Here is a 24258-nt window from a genome sequence, read left to right as displayed (position 1 = left end):
TCCACGGCTACAGTCACTATGGCGCGAGGGGGTCTCGAGGCAACTGTTGCTACCCTCGAATGCCTACGTCAGGGCCCTCACTGTGTAAGGGAGGGGCCAACGGGACACGAGTCCCGCCCAGTTAAGGCTGTAAATTTGAATTGAACCACTAGGAGGCGGTATTAGCTAGGGAACCAGTGGAAGCGCATAAATCACATAAATTCAGTTTATCCAGAGATCTCCATTTTTCTCTTAGGATCAGAATCAGCTTTATGAGCCAAGTATTGTACACATATAAGGAATCTGACTCCGGAAGATAGAAATAGACATACAGCTAAAAACAAGGACGCTGAACAACGATGTGCAAAAATAAACATAGAACTATTGTGTGCATACAAGTAGGTGAAAAATAGGTGTATACATAAATATACATAAAAAGCAACGATACAATGTCTATATATCAAGTGTTCTATAGATTATAAACAAATACAAACAGTGCAAAGACAAAAATACTGAGTGGGCAAAGTACCAGATTACTTTATATACATGAAGTGGGTGGTTGTGTACAGTATATGGTAGTTACTATGTCTATTTACAGTATATACAGCGTGCAGGTTTTATAGATGGATGATATGTACATGTTAAAGCACAATGTGTATTTTAAATCTTTTGACATAAGTTATGTTTATGATTTAAAGGAATTATTGTATTATAATTTAATTCTTGATGACATTCAGCTATATTCCAACACTTTAGTTAAGCTCCAATAAAATCACCATCAAAGACCAGAAATTTATTTAAAACTTATATGAATTTATGATTGTTTTCAATTTTTTAAAAAAAAAAGGTAAAAAACTAAATATTCTTTTTATGCAACCAGCCTCGTCTTCCTGCATTTCAGATTTTCAACACATGGTGGCAGCATATGTCTATATTGTGACGTTGACGGTCACAGTACGTCAGATATAGAATAGATTATCTGGTCCTCTTGATAAACTGATGACAAATGCTTCACTGAGATACTGTGGATGTTGTTGCACTGTTGATATAAGGCAAAGATGTGCTTCCTTTTGATCTTCTTGTTGATTTGTCAATACAAAAATGGCCTCAGCATTATTACATATCAGACATATTTTTACTTGTAATTTTAAGGACCGCAAGAAAAAGGAAATAAAGCTGTCAATGCACATTTATGTATGCCCATTTATTATTTTTCATGAAAATTGGGACTGAAGAGTGAGTTACATCCAAAAAAAAACACATGGTGTGTATTTTATAAGATATATATATATATATATATTATTTTGACAACTTTTATGCTAGAACAAATGAATTAAAGATTCAGTATTTTCTCAAGAGGAGTTCTAATGAAAGACGCTATTGAGTTGAATTATGAAAATTGTAGGATTTAGCTCTTTGGAGAAAAGCCAGGATATCTCTGCCTCTGCTGCTTCGATTGAGACCATCAACCCTTAAATCTGCCTCTTAGTCTCCAACACAAAATTGCTGGACTACCCCTTTGAATTCACAGGAAAATATAAATATACAATCAATATAAGCTATCCAATGTAGACATAAAAAAATAGGAAATTAAAGACAAAGAGAGTAAAGCAATCAAATTAATCTCTGGTACTTGAGGGCTTGGTTTATATGAGAGACAGTTTATCACATATATGCAGTTTTTATGGCCTTGTGAGTGTGGACAGTGTACAATCTTCATCACATCTTTACTGGGATCCAAGGATGGTATGATGCTGTCTTTCCATTTGGGACAATAAAATATGAAAAAGTTAGACATTAATTTTTGTCTGGTTTCAGGGAGGGGAAGACTTGGACCTATGACCTCAGTATTTCTCCAATCCTGATTACAGCTTGTATGTTATCAAATTGTTATTTTATTGTCATGTACACAACAATTACAGTGAAGCAGTCATTGGCAATGAAATTCTTAGATCTCAGGCTCCCTTCAACTGAGCTCTTATAAATATAAAAAATATGTATGAAGAAAAATCACTTAAGTGGAACAAAATCTAATTAGAACCTAAGACATAAAATGGTGCAGCAGCAAAACCAAAATATAGGAATAAAATATATGTAATATAAAGTAAAATATAATACTTTGGTAGCTCGGTATAAACTGTAATGTAAGCAGGTTGTGCAGAAATGTAAGTATATACATAATGAGAAACATAATGCATGTTTGTTCAAGACTTACTTAGCCCTTGAAGAAATTTTATTTTATTGAGTGTATCAGAATCAGAATCAGGTTTATTGCCCAATGGGTTTTTACATACAAGGAAGTTGGTATTGTGGTGCATAACAATGAACAAAGTGAGAGAAGATAAAAATCGTAATAAAGTAATAAAACGTACTGCAAACGTCCATTTGGATATTTGTTTTTAAAATGAAAAGAGCTGTAAGGTGTTTACAGTGTTCTCTGTGATTCCATAAGCTTACTTCCTCCAAAACATAGTGATTCAATTACCTGTGCTCAATGTGATGCATGGTGAATGTCAGGTGAGAGTCTCACTGAAGCTGTAAAACAGGTGACACAGAGCAGCAGTTAAGCCCAACTCACCAGGAATTTGAACCTTAGCCAGAAAGGAGTGCTCACAAGTTTCTCATTCAGTGACACACACACACACACACACACACAAAAGGCACGTTCACCAGAACAGAGGCTCCTCTAATGGTAAGTCATGCCACCTTTGATTGATTACCAGCGTTTGTCGCATCTCTGGGTAGTCTTGTCATTTGTCTTAGCACCAGTCCAGCAGATAGCCACCTATTATTGAGATTATCTATGTGCCAATTAGAGTTAAGGTAATTAGTGGTCTTGTTTAAGCTAAATTAAAGTTAAACCACACAGCGAAACCGATTATCATGAATGAAAAGTGACACAGCAAGTCATCACACAGGAGTTTAAAGCTCAGCATTTCAATGGCTTTTCTGTCTATAATCTAAGCTAAATGGGTTTGTAATACTGTAGTGGATGGTTCAATTTGAACATCTTCTCATTTTACTCCAGGTAAAAGCATTCAACAACATGTTCCATGAGTCTTAGCCATTATTACACACTCAAAGCCTTCTGGGCACTGTTGTGTTTTGGATGCTAATAATATTATCCTTTGCAATTTTACTGTCCAGATAGTAAGTGTGTCTCCTGTATGAACAGGGAATACAAAACTGTGCCCCTCTCACAACATTTTTCTTTTAAATCTATACATTTATTTTGTTATTTATGAACGTATTTATCCTTTGGTGGTGGTACTTGTACTTTAAGTATTTTAACTGCTACGTTGTACTTCGACTCCATTACATTTACTTTACACGTTAAGATTTTACACTCAAAACATGTGATCGCCTTATAAAATATGATGCATTGTTATATGGATTAAATTACCAAACCATGTATAAAATACTTAAACTTAGCTCCAACCTACTGCAACTCATAACATGCTATGGCTATAAAATTATCCAATAATATGAAATAATAGGAAGAAAAGAAAAGAAAAAAAATAAATGTACTTTCTACGCCTGCTCAGTTCACAGTACTTCCTCAGCAGAGCGTGGGATGAGAGAGAGGATGTCACTGACCGACAATAACCTCAGTGCAGGGTGCATCAGCACTAAACACATCCTGCAGCATCTCAGCGTTCGCGCATGGGTAGACCGGATCAGCCGTCCCCTGGCTGTCATGTGATGCTGTGGTGTGGTGGCTCTGCGTTTTCGTCTCTCGTGGCAATTGGTTGAGACTGAGATCTTTCTATCGAGCAGTGGTGGCACACATTTTGTGAAGTCATGTGAGCATCTTCACACGTGAGATATTTTCAGACTGATCTTGGAAAAAGTAAGCCACATGAGAAGATAAGAAGATCATCACCCAAATAAAAACATGTGAATGTAGTTTTCTCAGATTTTTGAATGGAACCATCTTATTTCACATTTCAAAATAAATGTAAAAAGTCAGTTTTCACACTTTTAATTTATTTTAGTTGTATTTACACCTTATATTTCAATCAGTTTGAGTAGGACGTGCGTGCTCTCTTCCTCCTCTAGTTGAACTACTTAACCTATTGAACTGTGAAGGCGGGAGTTTAGGGGAAATTGTGTGAAGGAAATTCCTTTGGTCTAACCCAGCAGTGAAACTGGCTTTTTTTTAACATCTGCTGCTGCTTCAGTATTTGATTCATGAATTTCTTTCTGTGTGTATCAATGGCAACTTACTCTCATTTGGAATTACCCACAGGTTAAAGTGTAAAAATGAAATGTCTTCATGGCTGTGAATCCCCACCCACACTTCCTTCACAGAGGCAGGCACGTTTACGAGGAGTCATGACCCGCTTTTCACTCCTGTATTTTCATATTTGTATCAGAAGTACAATGTTTGCCAACAGCAAACATTTCTGTTATGGGCAATTCTTTCATTTCTGTTGCTCTCTCTGCAGTTATTTCCTCTCTAGAGCCGCGGCCTTTGTTTTAGTACCCTGTATATCAGGTCATGCTCTAAAGAACTAGAAATACAGGATTGTTAAGCTGTGTAATTTGCATTGGTGTTGGTTTTCTGGCTAAATTTAGGTTTGCAAACAATGTTATGTTGTCACCTTGTTAACTTTGAAAAAAAATATGAGCAGAAGCGTTTTGCTCGCTCAGTGATTCATTTGTTTGAGTGTACGTAATACTTCTGTCATGCAGCCAGCAAGGTTTTTATTTTGATTAGAAGCGTTAGCATCCTTTGTATGATACTATTTTGCAGTGGTGGAGCAAGTATTCAGCTCCTTTACTTTATACTTAAGTATGTAAGTTTTATTAGCAAAATGTACTTAAAGTATCAAAAGTGCTTGATGCAAAAATGACTGTTACATATAAATATGATAAGAGTTTAATTTAAGGCAGGGAAAAGCAGCAAATACTCACTTTTGGAAAGCTGGAACCTTGAAATGTTTGTTTACTTTACAATTTTAATTTGTAAAGTAAATAATAAGTAAGTAACTATGGCTGTGAAATAATTGTTGTGGAGTAAAAAGTACAATGTTTCCCCTTTGAATTGTAGATGAGTAGAAGTCTAAAGCGGCATGAAATACTACTTGAGTACTACTACTTGAAGGTTTGGAGGAGGTTGTAGAGCTGAAACAATTAGTCAATTAATCAACTGGTCGACCAACAAAGTCAGTGTGCAGCTATTTTGACAATGAATTAACCCTGTCAGTCATTTTTCAAGACAAAAAGCCAAATATTTGCTTTTTCCAGCTTCTGCAGTATGAAGATTTGCTGCTTTTGTATGTTTTACATCACTGCAAACTGAGTATCATTTGTGGATAAAACAAGCAATTTGAAGCTGACCTTGGACTCTGGGACACTGAAGATGGACATTTGTCACTATGTCTTGACATTTTATAGACAAACAATGAATCGATTAACTGAGACAATATGATGCAGATGACGCGATAATGAAAAGAATCCTTATTTGCAGCCTTAATAGGTTTACAGTGGTTTCAAATGAAGGAAGATGAGAAGAAGAAGAAGCAAAATCAATGTGTAATATTTTTTAATAATATCGGTCACAGGATGTGGGAGCCTTTGCAGTGTGCATAAGAATGATTTCAGTCAGTGGAAAGTCATAAAGCCAAGCCAGCACAGCTGCACTTGTAATCTGGCCTCAGAAACGTTTGCATACAGTTTGTCCGACAGTAACCCCAGCCGGCATAGCTGCGACGTGTGATTTGAGTGTGTGTGGATGGGAGTATCTCTGTAGGGGGATGGGTTTGAGTTTCACAGCATCATCCATCAAGAGTGATAGTGTGTGTGTGTGTGTGTGTGTCGTCATAGCCACTTCCCCCATTTTATTAATTTGGCTTGCGTGGCCTTATATGGAAAATGGGTCTTGTGGTGTGAGCAGTTTTAGCCAATCAGGTTGCTTTAGGATGATACAGAGGGAGGGGGGGGGAGTGTGTCTGGAGGAAGCTGGGTGGGGTTTTCAGGGGGCGGGACCAACCGAGCCGGCTAGTGTTTGAAAATGAAAGATATGTTGCTCAAGTTGTAGAAACAGCGGGCAGCTGGTGTATCTGTGTGTGTGTGTGTGTGTGTGTGTTTAGCGGTGAACTGAAGCCACAGCCTTGACAGAAAGGGGGGAAGGAGAAGCGGACGATTCCAGAGAAAACCTGTAATACAAACCGGGAAAAGAATCAGCATCCAGCAATGCAATGTGAGTACCTCAGTTTACATTTCTATGCCATGGATCTGAGATGTAGTCCTTTCACCTTCAACTTCAGCTCCCACTCGGACAGATCAGGTTTGAAAAGAACCTCCGAGAAAACAGCTTGCTTATGTGTGATTCATGTAAGACACTGTGGATTTTATATGATTTCACAGCAGTAAATTCCTCAGATTTTATGCCATAGTCCCACATCCCTTGTAATCACTTGGTTTAACTATTCCCTGACATTAATTCTACAGTTGTACTTACATGGAGCTGATTTGAGCACAGCTGTGATTCACAGTATTTCATCTGTAAAGAGGTGAAATGTATGGCTCAGTCACCCTCTCCACAACATGTGGATAGCTGCCCACTCCCAAAAGGGTGTAACCCCAACCAGTTCGTCTGTGTGAAATTGCCGGATGACAACTAACATTAAAGGGGTACATTATAAAGTACATTATTTTATTTAAATGTCCGCATTGGCTTACACGTGTCTGAGACTGGATTAAGAAAATGCTGAGCTTGACGTGGTAACTGTATGGTGAGGATGCAACTGCTCTGCTGGGTGCTGTTCAGAGGCAGCAGCTGGCTGAGGGTGCGCATCGTTCAGAGGATGATGATGATGATGATGATGATGATGCGTTGAAAGACAACATTAGGTTCAGACAGTCAGTTGGAGGTGGCCTTTGTCTTGGTTAAGGGGAGACGATGCCTGAGAGCAGACAGACACAACTGAAAGGAGGGGTGGGGTCTTGTCTGTTCTGTTTGACAGGGGATTAACCTAACTGAAGTTTGCAGGCATGGTTGTGTTGTGTTGGGGAGAGTCCCCTGTTTGGTTTGAAGCCTTCATGTGTTTGGCTGAGGACAGAGTTATGATACACACGTCTTCGACATGAATCAATTATGAAACATTTAAAAGGTTTTAAGTGTTGTTATCTTTCCAACTGTTGCATTTTCCCTGTCTGAATCAAACAGCTGTTGCTGCGCAGTAAGACTGCTCTACATTCATAATCCTCTCCTGATTGCATGAATGCAGTTTGCGCAGTGCTAAATCCATCAGATAATTCATCCTGGGCATTAGCTGTGCTGCCACATGACAAGGAAACAAAAGCATGCAGGAAAGGATTCAAAAGATGCTTCCTGAGCTGAAAGGAAATATCAAAGTTTCCCAAGTAGAGCTGAAACCATTAAGAAAATGATCTCTGATAATCAATTCATTGTTTGAGGCTTTTTCCAAAGTGAAATGACAAACATGTTCTTGTTCCAGCTTCTCCAACGTGAAAGTGTGCTGCTTTTCTCTGGTTTATATAATTGTAAATGAAATATCTTTGGGCTTTAATACTTTAATACTGTTAATCAAACAAAACAAGACATTTGAAGATGTCACCTCGGGTTTAATTGAGGTCAGGTTAATCTATACCGAAACTAATCATTAGTTGCTTTTGGTTGCCGAGAAGTTCAGGTAAAGGGGAAGCCCACAAACATATGCCATGGGTAATATCAGTAAACCACAGCATTGGAGGAAATTATGACAAATCCAAAAGTGAAAGTTTACCACACCAGGCAGGAGATTTTGTTTGTGCTAATAAGTCAGAAAGTTGATGAGAAATGATTGATGCTGTAAGATATTTGGGTTGTCACCCCAGAGCTAAACCAGAGGCATGCATCTCAAGCCTTTATTTGTGATCTAAACATGTTGGGCTCGTGTGATGGTGGCTCGTCAGATCGAAATGGTTTGAAAGGAAGAAGGGGGAATAAAAAGGGGGCAAGCAAGAAATATCCCCAGGGGTTTTTCCAGTCTGATGTTTAAGGCTATATTGGTCCGGACTTGGAGGCTACAACTGTCTGAACCTTTTCTCAAGATCAGTGTCACGCCCCTCACCCCATCCCAAACAATGACAGAGCCTAAAGAAATAACAGGGGGGTGGGGGAGGTATGGGGGGAGGTTTATTCCATATCTGCTCGCCTCCACCCTCAACTTAACTTGCTTTAATACTGCTGGAAGCCCTTATCTACTAACGGCTGTGTCCTTGAGGCATCTGCAGCTGCACTGGAAGGAGGAGGCGAAATATAATGGCAGCTTTTGCATGTGTCCATGTGAGCAGCAGTGAGATCACCCTGTGACATCTGTCTCCTTGGCTGAGAGATCTTCAGGCCTCCGTAGGACTCCGTGACCAAGTCTCCTCTGGGTCAGCTGGCTGCTGGCCACATGGCTGAAGTAGGATTGATTTTCTTTTACAGCAGTGATGACACTTTGTGGTCATGGCTGCTGATTCCTCAGAGGACAGATATTCAATGTTTAACGCTGGCAATTTTGTTCCTGTCATTTTGTTTGCATTGACACCTGAAAGATTCCACTTTACCTATTTTCGTAGTTATATACTGGAAGGTGTGGTCGGCAAATATGTGTAAAACTCTAAAGCGTGATGGAAAATATTTTCGTTCCTGCCCTCTGACCTCCCTGGATCCGGTTTCTTTCCACTTAGCCCAAGCCCAATTGTCCCTGACAGGCGAGTCATGATAGGCTGCTGCCACAATAGGCAGACGAAGCCACTGGTATGTGTTTTCAGACCCCTTAAATAAACAGGCCAGCAGCAGCTCAGAACTGTGATTTACCAAAAAGGGGGCTTGAATGGGAGGGAGCGTCATGGAGGTGTGGGTTTGATGGTGGCCCAGTGCCGATGGTTTATTGTTCAGGAGGCTTTGACGTGTTTCCTGTGATGAGGTAATGGCAAAGGCAGAAAAGGATTCTCCCTCCAACTCTTTTGCAAAGGAACTGATCACCTTTTACACACTGTTACACAATACAAACGGTGCAGGATCAATGATAGAGGAGAAAGAAATCAGGCTATAACATGGTTTCATAATCAGAATTAGTTTTATCTACATGGCTTTCATTGGGTGGAGCCATGAAAAGTTTTTTTTTAACAGGTGTTTTGTTGACCAAGCTCGGCAATGAAAGGCAATCCATTATTCGCAAGACAGTGTTATCTGTAGCAAGACTTTCCACTTTGCCAGCTCGGCACCATATGTTCCCCACGCTGTTGCCATACAACCGAATTTTGTCAACAGAACAGTCGTAGTATAGACAAAGACAATATTTGTTGAGCAGCTCATAAAGGTTGATAATAAGCAAGGCGTAGCTAAATGTAGTGGTCCTTTGAGGGATTTCTGGTCAGCATGTTTTTCATCTGTGCACATTACAGTTGTTCCCTTTCTGTACTCATTCAGAGGTCAGTCATCAATAGTTACTTGTGTCTCAATGAAAAGTCTAAATGACTGATTATACACTGAAACCCGCACAAGAGCCATCAACAGTATTGGATGTGTAAACATAACCCCAACTACAACTGCTAGAAAAAGCAATGTGACCTGGTGCCAACAACACTCAGGTGTGAGTCTTGTGAGGACTAGAAGCTGCCAGCTGTCACATGTTGGTGTTACTGTCCCGCAATTAGACCGGGGGAGCAATCTTTTTTTTTTTTTTTTTTTTTTTTTCCAGTCATAAGGTATCCTCCTTCTCAAACCAGGTTTGAATCTCATTCCAAAACAGTGTTTGTGTTTTAGTTTTCTTATCCAGAAAATGGCTCCCGCACCCTGAAATAATGATCCCAGGTGTAAATCCTTGGTCGAGCTCTACTATTAGTTAGTCAATATCTACGCATCAAATTATTTACAATATTTGCAACAGAAAACTCCAAGATTTCTGTTACATATTAGGCAATAGGGTGCAAATAAATATATAAATTCCTAGACATGTGATTCTCTGAATATAGGAACATAATGAATCTAATAAATCAGATGATTTGGATATATGCTACAAAGAGGACTCGTTATTATTATTATTAATAATTAACTATTTTGATAATCAATTCATTGTTTCAGTTTTCCAACCATTCTCTGGTTGTAGCTTCTCAATTGTTAGGCTTTTCACTGTTTTATATCAATGTAAACTGAATATATTTAAGTTTTAGGCTGTTGGTTGGACAAAAGAACGCATTTGAAGACGTTACCTTTTGGTTTTAGGGAATTTTAACTGGCATTTTTCACAATTTTCTGACATTTTATAGATTAAACAAACAATTAATCGGTTAGTTAGGAAATCTAAACTAAATGATAGTCACCAATGAATAGAAGAAGGCAGGTGAGATTTGGACATCATTAAAAAGGTCTAACTTCAAACTTCTCCTTCGGTCCCTGAGGAGATTTATTTTTAGGCTGTTGTTGCCTCTATCTGGTGCACCTGATACAATATTGGGATGCTTGCACTACTTTGTGTCCGCACATGTGGCTTGTGTTTCTTTATCTTCATCTTCTGTAACAGCCATAACGTTACTTGTTGCGAATGCTTGTAAGTGATGTGCTTGTCAGATAGACAGTATCTAACAAGCCCCGTCACTCCTCTCTTCCAGTGACCGTGTGTGAGCCCAGCGCCATGTCCGAAGCCGTGGTGATGGAGCCTCCCAGAGCAGCCGGCTTCCTGGAGTCGTCCTGCGGCACAGGAGACAGCGCAGCCTCCCTTGACGGCATTGTGGATACAGCCAAGTATGTCTGCACAAACACATCCAAGACACCTTGACACCGCTGTCTCGAGAGCTTTGGTTCCCAACCTGAGTGTTAGAATCTCAGGGGTCACAAGATGACCAGTAAGTTAGAAAAGCCTGTTTCTGCTCCATGAATTTTATGTTTATATTTTAAAGACATTTATCTTTGCTTTCTACTTGAAAAATACTGAATAGTTTAACCTCTTCGACCTCTAAATATGATACAAATTCAACAATTTCAGAATAATCACCTTTTGCTTGAACTGCTCACAGAATATGTAACCTTTGGTGAGGGCTCGTTGTCCTTTACTTACCTTTAAAGGACCACAAGCCGAAAAGGTTGGGAACCACCGGTCTTAAGTCAGATGTTGTCAGAGGATTGCAACATTACTGGCTTGATCGCTAGTTGATAGTGCTTTTTGTACAAGTGTGGCCTCATTGTATCTCACTCATATTTAGATATGATAGGGAAATTACAGGATGCAGGTGTCAGCCATATATACCACCCAGGTACAAGCTCCAGGGCTCAGTAGTAGTTCACATAATGCCAGTAATTGTTCAGTCTCATCATGTTTAGGATTAAATTCCTGTCAGTGTAATCATGGTTTTATCACTTTTACATAAACTTTACTTTGAAGATCTACGGTTGAGATGAAAGCATAATATGTACTTTCAGGACGATGATGAGTTTTATGTGTTGGGAGACACAGGTTTCCCCATATGACTCAGTGCAGGACCAGGTTTCTGTCTCTGGTTTTCTCAGAGGAGGCGACAGTCGCTGTGGGAATCCACTCTCCTCTGTTAAGTGACCTGTTTTTTCCTTTCCATTTCTTCAGTGAGTCTTCGGAGGAAGAGTCCACAGGGGAAAAGGAAGAGGAGACTGGCGCTCATGACGAAGTCAGCAGCAGCACCAAGACTACAGAGGTCCCCGCTGAACAGACCTCAAACACACAAACAGGTGGGGGCTGACGAAAAAGCCACCAGGTTGAATGTGTTTACTCTTTCTTCGTCCCTCCCTGAACACTAACATTTGTAAGGGCAGTGCAGCCAGATTAAAATGATGATAAGAAACATACAGACACAGCTGGACGATATCCTGAGTCACTGGGTTGGCTCTGGTCGCTGAAGTCAGCATTAGTTAACGTGTTTTTTCTCTGAACTTTTTTCCTGAGGAAGTGGGCCAAACCGAAGTGCCCACATTCTTTGGAAGAACAACTGGACTTTCCTTTTCCTGCCTTCAGTCTGCACTTTGACATTCCTTCCTGTCGCCGTCACTGAGGGAAAAATACACGTTCTTCTTATTCCATTATATTTGTTAACATTATGCAACATTCCTCTGTCACTATGATATAAGGCTCTGTGATTCAAAGTTCATTTAAATTAACAGGGAATATTAATGGCAACCTTCATAATTACCATCAAAAATACCTTGAATTGAACTACCATCGTCCTGCCCTCTCATCTGCTCCATGTACTGATAACCTGCTGTTTGTGTTCGGTCATAAATCCGCCATCATTTAGTTCCTCTGTCTGCAGAATACATCCTTTTTTCTTTCTGAGTGTAAAAAACACAAGATGGAGTTGGTTGCCTCCCCCTTTTCTAATCAGCACTTTATAGAAAATCTACTATTTATTACAACTTGGGTTTTATTTTTGTAGCTCAGGCCCTCGGTTATATCTCTTATAATTTTGTAGTCACCAAAGTAATTGCTGAGGTCTCTGAGCTCAACAACATCACTAAAAGTAGGTCCAGTGGGGCAAGAAACATGGCACACAATAAGATGATCGGACAGGTTGCAAACAAGCAGTTTGCCACATTATCTAAACCACTTTCATTTGAAGGTGAACTGCTGCCAGTTCAAGGTGGCAGAATCAGGTAGACGAATCAGGAACTCTTTCTGTAAACTGTGATGAACATTCGGACGATGGACAGTTGGGGTTGTTTGACTGTTTGCTTTCATTTTGTCTTTCAAATAAGTTTGGCTGACAGGGGTTGTTTGTTTACCACCTGTAGGATGATGTGACTGCTCATGTTTTTGACATCTCGGCAATTACATACAATGTTATCATAACCCAACTCCAACAGTGAAACCCTGTGTTGTAAGAAACCGTAGTTTTTCTTTAACAACAATTTAAAATAATTTAAGATGCTGTTCGTAATTTTCTTGATTTATCCTGACAACTCGATGTTTTTTATGTATAATAAATAATAATAATATAATGATATAATAATAATAATAATAATACACATTATTTATAGCACAAGACATTTTGCGTTTCATATGAGGAAGTTTGTTTCTCCAAAGCAGTTAAATTGCCTATAAGGTGGTTTTATATAATGTCTAATGGTGAGATAACATTGACTTTACTTTCACAAGGAAAACGACATCCAGACAACCTAAAGTAACAGCTTACAGTCGATCATTTGGACATCACAGTGCATCCTGTGTGAGTGTTTCCGAGCGCTGAGAACAGGATTGCTCATTTGCTCGGTGGCTCATGTTTGTTTGTAGCTTTAGTGTAGCGCCAGACGGTGAGTGGCATCCCCTCTAACACGACAAACACAGGCTGTCTGTTGCAACTCACATGGAGATTATGGGAACAAGGAGATGCCAGGAGAAAGTTTAGTTCTGCATGGAAAAGAGATTTGTCATTGAAATCTCTTGACAACCTTTTGCTTATTTTTCTGGATGTCTGTTTTCACGTCTTCCAGTGAAAGCCCAGCGCCCAAACTCCCTGTCGGTGCCAGCAGCCGGAGAACCCGGCCTGTGGACGTCACTGGGGGATGCAGAGGTGAAACTGAGGATGGGGGACTCTGGCCTGGCCGCTGAGACCCCTTTGACCGTCAACCGGATGTTCACCTCAGCTGTGGAGCGCTTTGGCGACTTTACAGCTCTGAGCTGGAAGGAGGGCGAGCAGCAGAAGAGCCTGAACTACAGAGAATACTACCAGACCTGCCGCACCGCTGCCAAGAGCTTCCTTAAGGTAGATTTTTATCTATTGAGTAAATTAGTTTAAACAGCAGTCATATATAAAAGGATCAAAGCATCGACTTCACAGTTGTATTCTAATTCTTCCTGTTTTTATTACAATAATCTTTGGGAGGATTTTGTCAGTGCAAACCACTAAAAACTGTTGCTCTTAAGTATTATTGATTTCATGTCCTAACACACATACTGACTGGTGTAGCTTATATAAGTGTGTTATTTCAACTCAGGTTTAGTGGAAACCCAACCCAACCAAACCCAGTTCAACATTTACAGGTTCAGTGCTGAAAAATTCTGTCATAAAGCGTTGCACAATTAGAGAAATTCCTCAGGGTAGTCTCATTACAAAATATATAAAACATCTTAATTACACAACACCTTAAACATGAGGAGAGAAGTATCTCTAATAAAGGTGTATGCTCTTCAGAGAAAAGCACTTTTGTTTTTATCCACCTACAGCAGCAGTTCTCCTTCATTATCTAAAGGTCTGTCTTGTTTTAAACAATCAAATTGTGTTTGTTTCAAAGTTTGTGCATTTGATTTGATGCCAAGTCAGTCGAGACAACACACGACACTGAAATGTCAGTGAGGCAGCTCAGGACAGGCCTCAGCTGTTCACACAGGACAGAGCACATTATTGTTTATTGTGAAACGCAAAACACAGTTAGTCAGCATGGAGACTCAGCAGGGGTCACACACACACACACACACAAAGACATGCTTACACTTGTGTTTATGTGCTGTACAAACTAACTTGAACTTGATGTCCCCACACATGCTCCGGTTGTTATAGGGCAAAAGTCCATAATGCAAAGCTCACAGTGTAACAATGAAGTCTTTGGCTCTTCTCTCACTCCCACTAGTTAACAAAGCGTTACGTTTCCATCTGCAGGAGTTGAGCTTCAGATGTCGAGACTCGTTTTATATTCCGACAACGGTTATAAAAGACTTTATAAAAGCTCATTGCAGTGTTGAACTTGGTGTCCGTTTCCATTATGGCAGTCTTATGTACATTTGGTTGTGTGTCTGTTTCCATGGTAACAGCTGCCGTGGCAATGCCAAATGTGTGAAACTTTGAAAGAGTTTCACGCGGAAAGAATAACGCTTTTTGTACTAAACCCGCAGAGGACAGTCTTCATCTTAAAACATGAAAATAAGCATTTAGTGTAACAATGGCAGCCGTATTGACACGGTTTATTTCTCCAAACTGTGGTTAATTAAAGAGGGGGCATCACAAGACATGTACCACATAAACCACAATGTCTCACCTCACTGTACCTGAAATCATCATGAAAATGGATGCGCAGGATGTCGCAGTGTTATTTCTGGGATTGTCCTTTAACAACGTGTCCTTTTATTCATAGTTAAAAAGTATGCTTTGTCTGTCTACAGCTTGGTTTGCAGCGCTACCACGGCGTCGGCATCCTGGGCTTCAACTCCTCTGAGTGGTTCATCTCTGACATTGGAGCCATCTTGGCAGGGTGAGTTTCATCTTCATCTCTGAATTTGTGAGTTTATGTAACAGTCAGTGATGAGCTCAGTGCCTCACTCACATGCTTCACTGCCATGCCAGCTGTGTGTGTGTGTGTGTGTGTGTGTGTGTCTGTGTGTGTGTGTGTGTGTGTGTGTGTGTGTGTGTGTGTGTGTGTGTGTGTGTGTGTGTGTGTGTGTGTGTGTGTGTGTGTGTGTGTGTGTGTGTGTGTGTGTGTGTGTGTTCCATACCTGACTTGAAATGTAAGTACACCAGAACATAACATAGTCTAGTTCAGCATGTAGCCTCTTATCTTAGAGACATCTTGATTTGTGGATTACAGCACTATCCTAAACAGGAAGCTGATGAACTGGTGGATAGCAACTAAGTACTGTACTTATTTTGAGGTACTTTATGTGACTACTTTATACTGAACTATGTTTATCTGACAGCCGTAGCTAACAGTTACTTTTCAAATTTAAGATTTTACATTAAAAACATATGCTAAGCTTTTATGATACAATACAAAACCTCCTTACAAAAAAGTCTGGTTGAGGCCCCATGTCACTGGGAGTTGTTAGCAGTTCCAACAAAGAGACATTTCCCCTCTAAACCTCTGATGGTTTCATGTAAATAAGTATTTGAGGCCCAAAGAAGTGAAATTATCCAATCACAAAGAGCAAATATTAGAGAACATCACCACTGTGTCAGAACTTCTTTCCTCTCCCATTAATCTTCTCACAAACCCCCCAGATTCATCTCCTAGGTTGGGAACCACTGGACTAAACTACCTAACTGTATATAAAGTACCCAACTACTTTACTTTTACTTAAGTACACTTTTGCTTGTAATGGAGTATTTATGCACTGTTGTATTGGTACTTTTACTTCCACTACTGATGAATTGTGCACAGATCAGATAAAAGTAATCACATGCCTCTCTTCTACGGTGCTTGTGTGAATATTCAGCGTGGACGGCCCCAACATAAATCAAACCATGTGCTTCATTCAGCGAGTGAAACAGGACCAAGGAACTGACTCCATCCGAGAAACCAAAACCCCATTTAATTAAAAACCTAACCCATTGATTGGGCACGGCCAGATTCGCCTCAACCGAGCTCCTCACACTTGTTGCGTAAGGTTGGGGTTTTTCACGCTGTCTGCCCAAATTTTAGCTGCGATTATGGTGACATTTTCTGTTTACTGCAATTTCTGGAAGGCTGAAAACAAGAGCACATTAGGGGAAATGAGTTCGGTTACACAGAAGATCAGTACATAAAACCCCTAAAACTCTTCTGTGGGAGCTGTAACACACACGCTGATACTGTGTTTGTTTATACCCCAGTCTCCCACGCCTACTCTCTGTTCAGTGCTGATGCATGGCCATAAGAATGTGTTGAAACTACCGTCGACTAGTCGAACCAGTCCTGATGAGCCAAATGACAGGTTCAGTTTAGTAGCAGACTCACGTTGCTGCTAAGCTGCTAGAGTGCTTCTAGGTCAGGTAGTTTCTGTTGTCCCGTCTTGGGAAGGTTAAAAAAACATCAGACAAAAGTGGGGAAAATAAAGAAAGTTAGTGATGGTACTTCAGCTTCAGTCTCCTGCCGATCAAGTTTAATGAAAACAGTTAAAACTACTTCACGAGAGATCTGTTAAAAAATGAACCCAGTACAGATGAATGTAGATCAAAGTTGAGAGCACGAACAATGGAGATGGTTTGAGGACATCAGGTCTCACTGTTCTGTGGATTAAATGAAACATCTCGTACGGCAGGTTTCTACATCCAGAATAGCACAAGGGCAGAGTCTTATCTGGATCTGTGCATCGGTACATGTGAAAGAGAACTTGCTAAGTCTGACATGTCCCTTTTGTCTGTTGCAGTGGGTTTGCTGTGGGCATCTACACCACCAACTCTCCTGAGGCATGCCAGTATGTAGCAGACAACTGCAAGGCCAACATCATTGTGGTGGAGAACCACAAACAGCTGCAGAAGATCCTTCAGGTGAGATCAGAATGAGTGATACACTGAATATAAATACTATTTGAAGTTATGAACACAAAGTTTACACACTACATATCATATAAGGAATCTGTCTTCTGTGGATAAGACAGTTACTGTGTCCCAAGTCCATACTAAATACTAATTGTTTATAGTATATACTACAATCTAATCTTTATAGTATAATGCGCTTGCTGTTCATATACAAGAAATCAACTCTCTTAACCATTTTCTATTACAGGAAATGAGACAATACTTGCCCATGTCACTGCCAATTAAACTGAAAGAGAAAGCAAAATGTTTTTCCATAAATGAAGTAGTCATTTTGGGTTTTTTTTTTTGTTTTTTTTTTTCCTGGAGCAGTTTTTTTTTCCAGCTGTGAGCAACTCCTGTATTTTCCATCTACAGCACACTCAAATCAAATCAAGTTTTTTTTTTAGTCTGTATACTGACTCTTCTGAGTATTCTTTATTTTAACTTTTTCAATGTGAGCACACTACATACTTAAAACCTGCTTAGAATTAGTGTGCAGTATGGATTTGGGACACAACTACAGATTTTATGCATCCTTAATCTTTATTTCACTTTTTAGAGTGATGTAGCAACCCCTTGATCAATGCAGTATTAATCATAAAATATATATGCCTGCAGTTATGTACTCATTAGATTGCATTCTGTTTGTTCACAGGTTGAAGACAAGCTGCCACACCTGAAAGCCATTATCCAGTACAAAGATGCACTAAAAGAGAAGAGACCAAATCTGTACACAGTAAGCAAACAATCAGTTCATGAGAAACATGACAAGATTTACTTAGTTCAACAAGCGCTCATCTAAGTGATTGTGTTTGTGCTCTGCAGTGGGCGGAGTTCATGGAGCTCGGACGTGATGAGCCCGACGCCCCGCTCGACGCCATCATCTCCAGCCAGAAGCCCAACCAATGCTGCACTCTCATCTACACCTCAGGAACCACAGGCCAGCCCAAAGGGGTCATGCTCAGCCATGACAACGTGAGTTACAGGAGTCTGAGAACAGTCAAGTGTCGCATGTTTGGCTCCTGAGACTGACAGCAGAAACTCACTCTTGTTTTTGTAATGTGAGAAATGTGCAGATGCAGCGGACAGCTGACAGTACTGCGCTGCTTGTTACTGAGGTCTCAGTAGGTCTGGATCAGCAGAGTACCTCCTTTTAGCACTGTGTGTTCGAGGCAATGCACATGCAGATGATGTGCTGCAGTATCTCATTAACGTGGCACGCGGCTGTCTTACTGAAACAGTTCAAACTTATTACGTATTTTATTCTTGTCAAAGTTCACTTATAGAGGTGTTAAACACTGTGGTCATATGCAGTCACTGTTGTTTCTGTGTGTGTCTGTGACCTCCCATACGTAAAACAATGAAGATGCATCATATTTACCGTATTCCTCTCTCCCTCCCCCTCAGATAACATGGACCGCGCTCTCCACCAGCCGCCATGTGCATCTGAAAGACGCCACTCAGACTCAGGAGACGGTGGTCAGCTACCTGCCGCTCAGCCACATCGCAGCTCAGATGGTCGACATCTGGGTCACCATGAAGGTCGGAGGGGCGACCCACTTCGCTCAGCCAGATGCACTGAAGGTGAGATACAGCACTTGTGTTAATATGAGGTGAATAGTACACAAACACACGAGCACTCAAAACGGGTATTATTTGTATAGCACCTTTCATGCAGAGACAAAGCCCATATTGCTTCACAAAAACAGGATTGAAAACGATGTTTAGTAGAGAACTAGAAACAAAAACAAACTGAATAAAATGTTTACAACAACCAAAAGAATTTTTTTTTTTTAAGTTTCCGGGAATAAATAAATAGCAATACAAGTAAGAGCAGTTCTGAGAAATAAATAATGATTATTGATTAAGTAAAAAGCCAAATTAAAATAGGTCTTTAATTTCTTCTTAAATACACAAAGTCAGTTTTCCGCTCTAAGATCAGGAGGGAGAGTATTTAACAGTTTAGGGGCATAAAAACAGACAACTCTTCGCCAACCATGTGCATCTTCCATAACGTGCCCTTTCACAGGAATTGCAAGATTTAATCTGCTGTGTAAAAACATGTCTGTTTTATTTCATTTCACCATCATCACCCCTGCACGTTCGTTAACGCACGTTAAGTGTGTAATGCAGTTAGGAGTGGCAGATGACCAAGAGTTCCAGTGAAAGTTAGAGATATCCTGAGGGTGGACACATGAGTGCGTTACATAGACATTAAAAAGCTTCTTTTTTTCTTTTTTCTTTCTATTTTTCTGCTCATTTCCTCTCCATGTGAGCTGTAAACTACATGTGATCTTTGCGTTTACAATTCTGCCGTCTCTTATCAGGGCTCTCTGGTAAACACCTTGAAGGAGGTGCGTCCCACAGCCTTCATGGGCGTCCCACGTGTCTGGGAGAAGATGCAGGAGAAGATGAGGTCTGTCGGAGCCAAGTCTTCGACTGTGCGCAGGAAGGTGGCTGCCTGGGCCAAAGATGTCGGTCTGCACACTAATCTGACCAAGATGAACCAGTACGTGCACGCTTTTTGAAATTACGGCTTTATTTAGACATGGTTAGATCATTCCTCGTTCCTCCTTTCGTACATCGGTTCTGTCTATTTACTGAAATGTTATTTTAGTACTTCCCTCTTACATGAGCCCACTGTGATTGTAGGAATATTGTTAATGCATGCATGCCATTTTTGAGAGAGAGACTCTCAATTAGTTCATGACATTGTCTGATTTATTATCTGCCTGTTTAAGTCATTACACAACAAGACTAAGTCTACAGTCTCTGTGAGGCTGTGCTTTTAGCTAAATGCTAATGTGCTCACAATGACAATGCTAACATGCTGATTCTATGTAGGTGTAATCTTTACCATGATCACCATCTTAGTTTAGTGTGTCAGCATGCTAACATTCGCTAATTGGCACTAAACACAAAGTACAGCTGAGGCTGATGGGACTGTCAGTTAAGCAGGACTTTGGTCATAAACCAAAGTATTGGATGAACTGAAGTTTTGACCCATGTATGGCACTAGATGAAGAGTCAGAGGATCACCAAAATTATTACAATTCATCCTGAGTTGGACATTAATGTGTGTACCAACTTTTCGGGCAATCCATCCATAGTTGTAGATATTTCAGTGTGAACCAAAGTTCAGCGTGGCTCAAAACACTCACACTTGCTGTTTTTCGCGTCCTCAGAACCGGAGCAGCTGGCCGCACACCGTTCAGCTATCACATCGCCAAAAAGCTTGTGTTCAAAAAGGTGCGTAAGGCCCTGGGCCTGGACCGCTGCAGTAAGTGCTACACAGGTGCCGCTCCCATCACCAAAGACACGCTGGAGTTCTTCCTCAGCCTGGATATTCCTCTGTACGAGCTGTACGGCATGAGTGAGAGCACCGGACCTCACACCGTCTCCCTCCCTGAAGCCTTCAAGCTCACCAGGTACATTTTCCTTTTTACTTCAGTGTGATTTGACGCTGAATTTCTTTCGAATTTCTTTCGAAAACACGCTCTTGGCGGCGAATTACAAAGAGGTTGTTTTGTCCTGCAGTTGTGGTAAAGAGATCCCAGGGTGCAAGACGAAGCTGCACAACCCGGACGAGGAGGGAAACGGTGAGATCTGCTTCTGGGGCCGTCACGTCTTCATGGGTTACCTCAACATGCCCGACAAGACGGAGGAGGCTCTCGATGCAGAGGGCTGGCTGCACTCAGGCGACCTGGGCAAACACGACCAGGACGGATTCCTCTTCATCACCGGAAGAATTAAAGGTACTTATTCTAGAGACTCAGACTCAGACATGCACAAAATGCTGTGCTGTTACATAGATTGTATCTTTAAGCCTTTCTTTATCTGTGATCGATTAAACCTGTCTGTTACTTAACCTGTGTGTGTTCGATTTTAGAGCTGATCATCACAGCAGGGGGAGAGAACATCCCGCCCGTTCCTATCGAGGATGCAGTGAAGGAGGCCGCGCCGCTGATTAGTAACGCCATGCTGATCGGAGACAAGAGGAAGTTTCTGTCGATGCTGCTCACCATTAAGGTAAGACGCTCAGAAACTGCGACCTGGAGGCGTTGTCAAACAACCTAAACAAACAATGTTTTACTCTAAAGTTTCCCTCTCACTTTTATGTTTCATGTCCACTTTATCATCATATCACTCGCAGCTATCTCTAGAAAACTGTGTCTACGCCTGGTCTGAAGTACTCGTGTGTGGGGCGTACGCCTGTTTTTTGTGCATACGTATCGTTTAAACATCTGGCCCCTGGTGTAGACTTTACAGCAGGCTTGCTTCTGCTTGTCCACTTCAATCCTAGTTGAAGTAGAGGACAGCAGGGCACCGTGGTGAGGAGGGGAAGTGTACTCGTGTAGATAGCACTGGACGTAAAAGGCTCTGAGCTTTGTAAACATCTTATCTTCATACCTTTTTATCTAATCTCAGAAAGAGTCAATATATCTGTCTTAACTGATGGCAACAGCAGCAGCAGTGACAAGTGAGGCGCTGGTTTCTTAGACATTTCTGGTCAGATGCTGCCATCTAGTGGGCTTTAGGGAAAACTGCAAGATGATGTAGACAGACCCAAATTCTATGTCGTTTGTGTTTTAAAAGTATTCATGCTCGACGCTGCAAGGACAAGAACATTTAAATATTAGGCAATGAAATGAAAGCTCTCACTGTCGTCCCTCCAGTGTCAGGTAAACGCAGAGTCGGGCGATCCCGAGGACGAGCTGACTCCAGAAGCTGTTGAGCTCTGCCAGAAGCTGGGCAGCAACGCCACGCGTGTCTCCGAGATCTCAGCCGGCCGAGATCGGGCGATCAACGCTGCCATTCAGGAGGGAATCAACCGAGTCAACGAGAAGGCACCCTCCAACGCTCAGCGCATTCAAAAGTGGATCGTCCTGGATCGGGATTTCTCCCTTCCAGGAGGAGAGCTGGGTGAGCGGGGCTGTGCTGATGAGTGGATCTTGATTCTGTAGACAGAAGAGTGCGGTGGACTTTGCAATATGTGGAATTCAGAGGCTGATGCTTGAAATACTCTTCCTGTGATGAAAGTGTCACATGGTGCAGGTCTGCGGGTTGTGAGCAGTTCAATCAAAGATTAAGGTTTTTCCTTCTCAGCCTGTTTTCATGTGAATAATTTATGGAGACCTGTTATCGGGAATCAATCGTCAACTTTTGATCATTTATTAATTGTTTGTCATTTTGTCAAACTTTCACCAACGACAGTCTCTCAGATGGGAAGACTTGCTGCTTTTCTTTGTCATACATGATGGTATTCTGAAGATCCTTCCAGATTCAGACAAAAACAAGCTAATTTAGTACGTCAGCTTGGGCTCTGGGGAATTATAACATCATGTCACGTCATTTTTGTAGTGTTTTGACTCTTCATAGACAAAAGATGAAATACAATGATAAATAATCATCAGATTAATCTATAAATTGCAGTCTTAAAAACTATACCACATTACAAAGAGAAAAAAAGGAGAAATTACATGAAAGAAATCTGAGAAAAAAAACAAATTTTGTTTGTGAACTTCGATCTTTCTTGTCTCCTCCCCTAATAATCATCTTTTGACCTTTGACCTCATGTCACCACTCCCCGATTGGAAACCACTAATCCAATTAATCCCTTTTATCTGTGGTTTACTTGTGTTCTTACAATCCACAACATTATCAAGAGGGAAACTGGTCTGCCAGCATCACATGTCCTCCCTGCTGGTGCATTAATTCCCACATGGCTGCTATGACCCCATCAGATAATCAATAACCCTCTTTTTGGAGTTAAAATGAGACACTTGTACACAATTACCTCAAGCCTCCATTTATAACATCATGGAGAAAATACTGAAACTTTTAGAAATGAATACAATTATTTTAGCTGTAGAAATCTGCCTTTATACTGAACCCTGACCTTTAACTAACGGGTTCAAGTTAAACCTCAGATACGATGAAAGGTTTAACAATATGAACTCTCTTCTTGTTCCACAGGCCCTACCATGAAGCTGAAGCGTCCGGTGGTGGTGAAGATGTACAAAGAGCAGATTGAGAACTTTTATAAAGAACTGGCAACTCCAACGACCCCCGACAACCCGCTGCCTCCCAAATAGAGCTGCTGCTCCTCCTCCTCCACCTCACCTGCAGGGAGGTCCAGCCTGTCTGAGTTAACATGCAGACACGCTCCTCATTTATCCAACCTCTCCCTGTTGCCATTCTTATAAAAAAAAAAAAATGTTTTTGATTGCCTTAAGTTTGGATCGGCCTGTCTTGGTTTACATTTGTCGTGTTGTACAAAAAGGAAAAACAAAAATAAGAAGCCATTGTAAAACAGCTTTATGATTTTGAAGACGAATTCAACTATTTATTCGGATGAACGGTAATATCGATGGATGAAGTAGCCGCAGCTGTACGTGAGAAAAGTTGTTTATTGCACTGCATTATTGACATGAAGATCAAAAAAAAAAAGTTTATAGGATGCCTCAAGGAGTAATGTGTTTTTGAATTTGTTTTTCTTTATTTATTTTCAGTTTACCAAAGTTTACGGGGGCCAAATGAGCTTGAAATGAAGAAATATTTCGTGAAAAGACTTCATATGAAATTCAGCAATCATATCCGATGTTTACTGGCCTTTTTAAATGTATTTGGTGGGGTTTTTCTCTCGTCTTTGACAGCCTGGTTTCAGACAGTAATCATCTATTTTGTACATGTGTTCAAAGACTGCAGTTTTCCTGCAAAGGTAGCTGCAGAGATTTACTGAAATCATAACTGAGCATCCAAATTTTGTTTTTCATGCTGTAAAGACACGTCATTGAAGCCATATCTATTGCCTTTTGTAATTGTAAAGTCAGACTTGTTCTGTATGCTGACTCACTGCAGCCTGCACACCTGCCTGGTCCTGTTGAAGTGGTTTCTAACAGTCCTTCTGTGTGTAGACCTGCTGTGATTGTGTGTAATATTGTAAATACGTTTTTGACAACATCGTCTTTTTATTTAATTTTATTTTTTCAGTAAATTTTTTTCGGCCATTTATTCAGCAGCCCAGAAATCTCATGCATTTGTTTG

General features: G+C 40.7%; 1 protein-coding gene across 1 annotated transcript; it reads left to right on the top strand.

Moving 5' to 3' along the window:
* Positions 1-6063: 6063 nt before the first annotated feature.
* On the top strand, positions 6064-23321 carry acsbg2 (acyl-CoA synthetase bubblegum family member 2). The gene is made up of 15 exons (XM_070908466.1): positions 6064-6184; positions 10591-10723; positions 11559-11680; positions 13436-13707; positions 15102-15190; positions 17061-17181; positions 17867-17947; positions 18037-18186; positions 18619-18795; positions 19539-19720; positions 20397-20639; positions 20749-20966; positions 21101-21240; positions 21888-22134; positions 23188-23321. Exons 1-15 carry the CDS (start codon positions 6178-6180, stop codon positions 23304-23306), a joined length of 2301 nt encoding a protein of 766 aa, XP_070764567.1. The 5' UTR covers positions 6064-6177; the 3' UTR covers positions 23307-23321.
* The last annotated feature ends 937 nt before the right edge of the window (positions 23322-24258 follow it).

Source organism: Enoplosus armatus, chromosome 7 (genome assembly GCF_043641665.1).
Source record: "Enoplosus armatus isolate fEnoArm2 chromosome 7, fEnoArm2.hap1, whole genome shotgun sequence".
NCBI lineage: Eukaryota > Metazoa > Chordata > Actinopteri > Centrarchiformes > Enoplosidae > Enoplosus > Enoplosus armatus.
The sequence above is the reverse complement of the archived record's forward strand: the minus strand, read 5'-3'. Positions and strand labels throughout refer to the sequence as shown.